This window comes from Protobothrops mucrosquamatus, unplaced genomic scaffold (assembly GCF_001527695.2).
Source record: "Protobothrops mucrosquamatus isolate PMUCROS unplaced genomic scaffold, P.Mucros_1.0 scaffold_234, whole genome shotgun sequence".
NCBI classification, from domain to species: domain Eukaryota; kingdom Metazoa; phylum Chordata; class Lepidosauria; order Squamata; family Viperidae; genus Protobothrops; species Protobothrops mucrosquamatus.
The window spans coordinates 373,698-381,536 of NW_015386310.1; the positions used below are offsets into that span (position 1 = coordinate 373,698).

Sequence of the window (7,839 nt, forward strand, 5' to 3'; positions counted from 1 at the left end):
CCCGGAATATTCCAGCATGCTTGTTGGGGAATTCTGGGAGATGAAGTTTACACATTTTAAGTTGCTACGGTCTGGAAGGACTGCTCTAAGGTCACAGGAACCTAGAAGTCATTGCACGGAGGAACTTTGGGCAGGGGAGAAGAGAAGTGTTAGTTGTGCTGATTGCCACTGAAGTAATATGTGTAGCCAGCTAAAGAGAACTTCTATAAGGCAATTAAGGCTGGTAGTGACCTATCTGCACCTCTAGTCAGAGCTGGAGCTAGGTTTCTTTAGAACAAATGGGATATAAGATTAATATTGGGTAGGAAATCTGAGACCTGTGGATGTACTTGAACAGTCCTTGTAACTATAACATGGCCTAAGGAAAAAAAAATGCTAAGAATTGCAGTTCAGCAGAATATTGAGGTGAGAGGGTGTCCTCAAAAGTCAAAGGTATCTCTCTGGCATAGTGGGGAGGGGAATAGATCTCCATCTGTGAACTAGAGAAATAAAATGTTATTCATTGAGATTTTGGGTTGCCAGAAATCTTTACCATGACTGATGTCTTTCAGATACCGTGGTTGAACAAGTATGCGTAGAATGACAATGTTCTTGAATTCTGGCCAAGATTAGATCTGCAAGATCTTAGGAGAATGTCATCCTATAGAATGAGTAATTGTATGAAAAACTGCGCATTTTCTACAGCTAACTGCACTTTCCAAAGAAAAATAAATTAAAAGGTGAAAACAGTGAAACTGAAGCACAAGCATAGAGTTTTGCCGACTATAACATTTCAAATATTAACTGCCAGATGTTTTCCTTTGAAGGGAAGCACTGAAGCATCAGGATAAAACATGTACTTTGTTAAGTTGGCCCACAGGTGACAGGTCCTAGCAGTTAGAGAGAAAACAAGGGAAAGATGAATGAATGAATAAATGAATGGATGGATGGATGGATGGAATAAATGGAATGAATGGTCCAGCTGCTTGAATCTCTAACTGCCTGTGAAGGTCCATAATACATTTTTCTTTCCCCATAGGCCACCTTGGAACCTCCTGCCTTCACCTTATCAGCCCTTCACTTGGGATAGTGTTTCTTCTACTCAATGTTTTTTTAGGGATGAAGTATCTTTTGCTTCTGTCTCTCCTCACATGCCTTTCATTTTGTGTTGGGGGAAAGATCTTTGGACGCTGTGAATTGGCCCGAGTGTTGAAGAAATCTGGCTTGGAGGGATATCGTGGATACAGTCTGGCTGATTGTGAGTCTGTCATCCTTTCTTTGCCGTTTCCCCAGAGCTATCCTTGTGTACAGTGCTGAACCCATTATTTAGAAATGTAGTTCTATTGGCTAGACTGATACATTTTGACAGTTACATGTGAGCAGAAAAAAGTTGCGATCCAAACTGTTACAAACTAATCTTCCAAAGAAAAGGACAAAAAACAGACTCTTATTTTATGTCACCCTTCAAATATTGAGATCCAGCTTCCATCAGCTCCAGTCAACATGGCCAACCAACAAGGGGATGGAAGTCATAGTTTAAGAACAGCTGGTGACTTACTTATCCCCATGAACAGTTGTACCAAAACCATTACGATAAGCAAAGGTCTGTATTCAGAAAGGCTTGATGAATTCATGTACCTTTTCCAAGTGCCAGCATCAAGCTTTTTCCTAGATCAAATGTTGTGTTAAATTGGAAAGAGAGTACTAAGTTCTCATTTTTCCTTCTCCATACCACAGGGGTCTGCTTAGCCTTCTATGAGAGCCACTTTGACACAGCGCTTGTGGACCATGAAGCTGATGGCAGCACCAGTAATGGCATCTTTCAGATTAACAGTCACATCTGGTGTGAAGATTATAAACACACTAAACCAAACATCTGCCAAATGCATTGCAGTGGTGAGCTCTAAAGTGGGTTGGCTTCAGTTCTATACAGTGACATTTAACTGGGCTGCCTTGCAGCCGTTTAAGGAAAAGTCACTATGAGGCAGGATTGCACCATTCTAGCTCAGCCTTTGCTGTTATCATTAAGTATAAGAATTACCATTCAGTGGGTAATTCTGCCTTTGTTTATTGGTATAAAGTCATTGAACTATGTATACCTGTCAGTCAGAATACTGAATGGCTCAAGTATACAACATGAAAAAACCTAAGAGAATTATCTCCCATTTTTAGAAGATGCTTGGATAAAAGCAACACTAGTTAATTATAGAGAACTTACAAGCAAGCTTTACTAATATTTTTTTTCTTATATGCTGGTCCTCTCCGCCAGATAGTTTGGGGGCTGCTGTAAGGGTGAGATGTACTGAACTTCAGACTAGGCTAGAAGGTCTCCTAAATAGTGTCCTAAGCAGGTGGTTGAGGAAGCCCCTCCAGGAATTCTATAGCTCTGAAGGAACAGGAGTCTACAGCTCAGCACCTTACACCATCTTCTCTGTAATTACAGATCTGCTGACAAGTAACATCAACGATGATATCGTCTGTGCCATGCGGATTGCACAAGGACCCAGAGGCCTGGGATCTTGGTAAAATCTTTTGGGGCAGGGGCAATGATCCCTCTTAAGACAGGCAAGCAGATGCACAAAGCATGACCTCTTCTAAGCAGCAATTGGGTTGGCCTTTCCTGGGCCAGGAGGCAGTGGGTTTTTTGGGGGGGGGAAGTGCACAATATACTCTACATATAAAGCTCCCTAAGTTACATTACTTTTTAAATGAGAACTTAATATTTTTATTCAACTGATTACATAATTGTACGTAAATTACATCTGTGAATCAAAACAATTTAAAAAAGTAATTTAAATAGGCATGCTTAAATTTAATATTTTTAATCAAATTTATCAGTGATTATTTTTATTATTAGCGTGACCAATTGTTGATTCTTCTTAGTTTTTGTGGTGTGTTCTTGTGCACTTTTCCAGAAAAAAGTTATTGTATCTATTAAGAGGGATAGATATAAACATATCCATCTTAGTCAAGGTTAACTTTGAATCCAAGTTTGCCAATTTTCATCTTTTCCAGTCCAACAAATTTAAACCTGTGCTTTGGGGGGGAAAATGGACTTTTTCATTATATGCATTTTCACTTCTGATAAGTCTTTCTCATCCGCAGAAATTTGATTAGGAGTATGAGTCATAGATGACAATTTCAGAATCTTTGCATACTTACTTACAAACCAGATTTTGAATTTCTTCATTCCCAAAAATGTAATCTTGCTCTTGTAATGTTGGTATTTTAAATGCAATACACTCTTTCAGTTCGCCATCCAGATGGTTACGTACTTACTCAGAAATCACAGAACAGTATCACTACTCCAATGCTAGTAATAATGTTTTAACTTTGGGGCTGACTTCCTATTCTGGCCTTAGCAAACTCCAAAGCCTCAACTGGTGTAATGCACAATATACGGTATTTCTGCCAATTCAGCCAAAACATCATTTTCAATTGCAGTAGCAATGTAGTTTCATGGGTTCTGTAGTAATTGGCTATTCCTTTCTCTATCTCCTTTGAGCAATACTGCACTAAAAGTTTATAGACTAGTTCTTTGATTGGAAAATATATCTTTTAATGGTCTTCATGAGACTACCTCATATTCTGCAATTTGGACCATTTCCTCAAATGGCAATTTCTTTATTGATATGATATATTTTCCAATCAAAGAACTAGTCTATAAACTTTTAGTGCAGTATTGGAATATCACATATATACTGTGCAAACAGGTATTTCTATATCCTTCACCAGAGACACATTTTCCCATGCATCTTTGTTGTCTTGAACTGACCAATGAGCTACGCAATGTTGTTCTGTGAGATGTGGAATTTCCTTCTTGTGACACCTGTGTATTTTCCCTATGTGACTCTTGCACCATGTGAGGTGAATGCTACCATCTTTTGCAGATTCAATTGGTTATCAGTATAGAATTTTGTTTAGAGGGTCAGTGTAGTTAAGGCATCAGGATAACTCTTCGTATTAGAGGAGCAAAACTTGATATATAAAATCCACACTTTACTAATTGGAACCTTGGTCCTTTCACCTACCATTAATGTGTGATAAGAGACATTCAATATAATTCATCACATTTTGGAAACCAACATGGTTAGTACACTCAACAAATTCCAAAGTATAATTTTTGCTGGCCCATCCTTTTGGAAGTGTAGTGTAATTTGCCATGTGATCATGGGTGTTTTGAAGAAAGCACTAAAGCAGTGATGGCGAACCTTTTAGAGACCCAGTAACCAAACTGCAAACCAAAACCCACTTATTTATCACCAGGTGCCGGGTGGACGTGGCTGCAGTGGTCATGGCAGACTGGGTGGGCAGGGCCAGGGCGGCAGGGGTCAGTCTCTTGCCATCTCCGGGGCACGACACGCGTGCCCACAGAGAGGGCTCTGAGTGCCACCTCTGGCACGCGTGCCATAAGTTTACCATCACTGCACTAAAGCATTCATGGAAATGGCAAGCCAGACAGTCAATGAATATTTTTCACTTGTACCCTTGACTTTGTCTGAACTCTCATTTAGAGTTTTTATTAGCATTTGATTTCACTAAATGTCTGATCCATCATCTTATTAAACTCTTCATATCTTATTGCAATTTCTCCTTAGGCAGTCAATTTTCATAAATTCCATAATTTTTGATCAGCAAAATCACAACTAACTTTGGTTTCTGCATGTGACAGTCATACTATACCACTATCTTCAGTGTAAGAAAATGTTTTTCTTAGCCTATGTGCTACAGGCTTCCTTAACACTTAGTTACAGTATTAATTAATTAATTTGGTCATGATGATTTAAAAAGTCCTGTGGTTTTTATGTTCATTGTCATTATCTTGTACAAATCTATGAGTTTTAACATCTTGGTGGATTGAAAAAAATCACATTGTTGCAACATTTTCTTCACCCTGGCTTCTAGATGTGAACCTCTCCTTCCTTTCTCTCTCCTTAACTTTCTCCTTTCCTTTGATTCACCCCCCTGCCCCCCCCCGCCCCCAGTGATCCATCCCTTCTTCAGCCTGGAGCCTGTCTCCTGAATGAGTGAAGCTTCTCCTCTCCCTCCTTCTCTCTCTCCCTTTGCTTACCAATTTGCAAAGACACACTTCATTAACGCATTATCTTTGACAGTGAGTGGGAAAATGAATCTTATGGGTGGACGTGCACCACCGACATTGAGCGTGGACATCATGATTTTTGTTCTGTTTTTAAGAAAAGCCATCGATGGCCTTGGGAATTGTTTTAGAAAGAGGATTGAAATTTGAACTTGGGGGGGGGGGAACCCAAACCCCAAATAGGAGTATATAACCTATTGGCTATTGTCTTATATATAGAGGACTTTTTTTTTTAACAAAGCACTGTCCTGATATCCAATATTTGTTGCTAATTCCATCTTCTGGACTAGCCTTCTCCAACTCTAACTTTCTGATTGTCTGGATTTGGGACTCAAAATCAAACACATAAGGAGGATAATCAATTAGAGAAGGCTATTTTGAACTTTAATGAATGAAGCTTAGTTTTCTGGAGAGTAACCAAGGAATAAGTGAAAATACTAAAAACATAATTCAATAGAAAGAAAATGAATTACTAAAATAATGACATACAATAACTTGAAGAAGAGGGCAACTATTTTTTTTATAAAGGGGTCTACACGTATCAGAATGAAACCCTTTCCTTAACTAAGTACATCTCTGAATAATAGATATGGAATTTCATACTAATAAAAACAATAATTACTGAAATCACTGGATCTTTTTTTTATTATTGTCTTTTAAAGTTATCTCAAATCTAAATTAATGTTCCATACATTTGATTAACATTTATTCTCAGTCCTGGTAACAGCACTAAATACTTCTCCTACAAAATATCTGAAATCTATAAATTGCTTACCTGTAAGAGTTATCATCTGCTATCGGAGCTTGGGAGAGGGAGAGGGAGGGGGAGCAATAAAATTGTAGAATTTTTCTTGTCTCTTGTTTGCCATCTAGTGGTCTTAAGGATTTTTTTGCAGGTTAGATATGGTAGCCCCAAAGTATTGTTTTAAGAACACCAATAGTGTAATTGATGAAGAGAATGTCCTTCACTTTCTCTGCAATATTGGAACACCATAACTTGATGCAACGATTTCACATTTCATAACACTTGCAAAAATGTCATAGATGATATTGTCAACTTATAAAAACCATCTTCTCCCATTCTATTTGCAAAGCTTCTTCCCCTGGGGGTTTACTTTGTTTATTAATTGCTAATCACTGTACTGTACTGTACTGTATGTAGACTGTATATCCATACAGTGGCTACCATATGTGTTGCCATCTAGTGACTATTCCGAAAGTATGGAGTCATCGAATTTGCATTTCAGCACCTGAATGACAATGTTTTGACTATTGTTAATATTTTCCATAGGCCGGTGGTTCTCGACCTTTTCTTTACCACGGATCCCCTCTAGATATCGTTTGTGGACCAGGGCCACAGACCACCAAGACCTCAAGATTCAAATCACAACATTTATTCAATGACATCACACCCCCCAGGGGTCCACGGACCACAGGTTGAGAACCACTGCCACAGGCTATTTAACTATTTTATTTTATACTTCCAAAGAAATTTGAATAGTAAACATGTTCCCTTCCTGTTGTATCCTTCCAACTACCATATCTATCCTGTGAGAAAGAGGAAATGGAGCTTTGATTACTGAGGGCATAGCACTGCTAAGTAGAAATTCAAAGCCTGGACTAACCCTGTGTTGGAGCTACTTGCACAGTTGCAACCTCATGAGGCAGGAGAATGGGCACCGCTAACTAACCCCATCACATTTCACTGTGCATGGAAAAGATGTCTGCCAAGATGTTTCTTTTTCCTAACAAACCTCTCTTCCATTACATGGCTTCTCCCAGGCAATTAGGATGCGCATTATAAGGACTTCTCCAATGTGTAGGGCAGGGAAAATGGGACAGGAGTGATGGCAGAGACTAGCTCTTCCCTCTGAATTGTGAACGGAATAACTCAAGACAGTTTGTTGACAATCTAGGACAGGGGTAGGCAACCTTGGCTCTTTTATGACTCGTGGACTTCCAACTCCCAGAATTCCTAAGCCAGCCATGCTGAGGAGAAATGGAGAGGTTTCCATGCTGAGCCATGCTGGCTCAGGAATTCTGAGAGTTGAAATCCACAGAGCCAAGGTTGCCTACCCCCCCCCCCCCCNCCCCCCCCCCCCCCCGATTTAGGATAACATTTCTTCTAGTTCCACACAGGCTTCTTACATTCCCAACCAAGGAAAACTCACATCTAGCATTCCAGTACTGCATTTCTCATTAAAATTATATTGGTAGACATATTGGATCACAGTCCAATGATTATATTCTGGTATGTCTTTACACATTAGTGGTAATACTCTGTACTCTTTCCCATGTGTTATTTGCTTATGACTTTGCTAATAAGATTCTCCTCTCCCCCCTCCCTCCTTTGCTCTCAGGATGGGTTGGAGAGAAAATTGTGAAGGTCTACAATTGTCTGTCTGGTTGAAAGGATGCAAACTATGAGAGACTGGGAAAAAAGAAGGTACTTAAGGCCATGAACATGCTTTAAGAGCCCTAGGACTGTTGCCTTCCTGAAGCTAAGCAACTCTACTGGATATATTTTTTAGAAAAACTCTGGATTGTCCCTTAAAAGAGGGAGCGGTTATAGCTTGGACTCTTGATTTGAGAAACTGATCTTGTGGTATAAAAAAAGCTTATCTAAACAGTAGGATTGACATGACATCTATTAAAAAACTCACACAAGTTTGGACTGGGATTTATGATGTTCGTTTTCAATTCATGAAAGATCAAAATTGATAAAACTTCTTTAAAAAACATGTTAATGACTTTCTCCCAAG

At 39.2% G+C, this 7,839-nt stretch overlaps 1 protein-coding gene across 1 annotated transcript; it reads left to right on the plus strand.

Annotated features, from left to right (window-relative positions):
• Positions 1–1,098: 1,098 nt before the first annotated feature.
• Positions 1,099–7,504, plus strand: LOC107300307 (sperm acrosome membrane-associated protein 3-like). Its single transcript, XM_015829645.1, has 4 exons — positions 1,099–1,237; positions 1,717–1,875; positions 2,423–2,501; positions 7,438–7,504. Exons 1-4 carry the CDS (start codon positions 1,099–1,101, stop codon positions 7,502–7,504), a joined length of 444 nt encoding a protein of 147 aa, XP_015685131.1.
• The last annotated feature ends 335 nt before the right edge of the window (positions 7,505–7,839 follow it).

Coding starts and splice junctions, on each gene's coding strand:
- LOC107300307 (XM_015829645.1), top strand. CDS start 1,099: ATGAAGTATCTTTTGCTTCTGTCTCTCCTCACATGCCTTTCATTTTGT. Junction 1,238..1,716: donor TGGATACAGTCTGGCTGATT/GTGAGTCTGTCA, acceptor TCCATACCACAG/GGGTCTGCTTAGCCTTCTAT. Junction 2,502..7,437: donor CCCAGAGGCCTGGGATCTTG/GTAAAATCTTTT, acceptor CTTTGCTCTCAG/GATGGGTTGGAGAGAAAATT.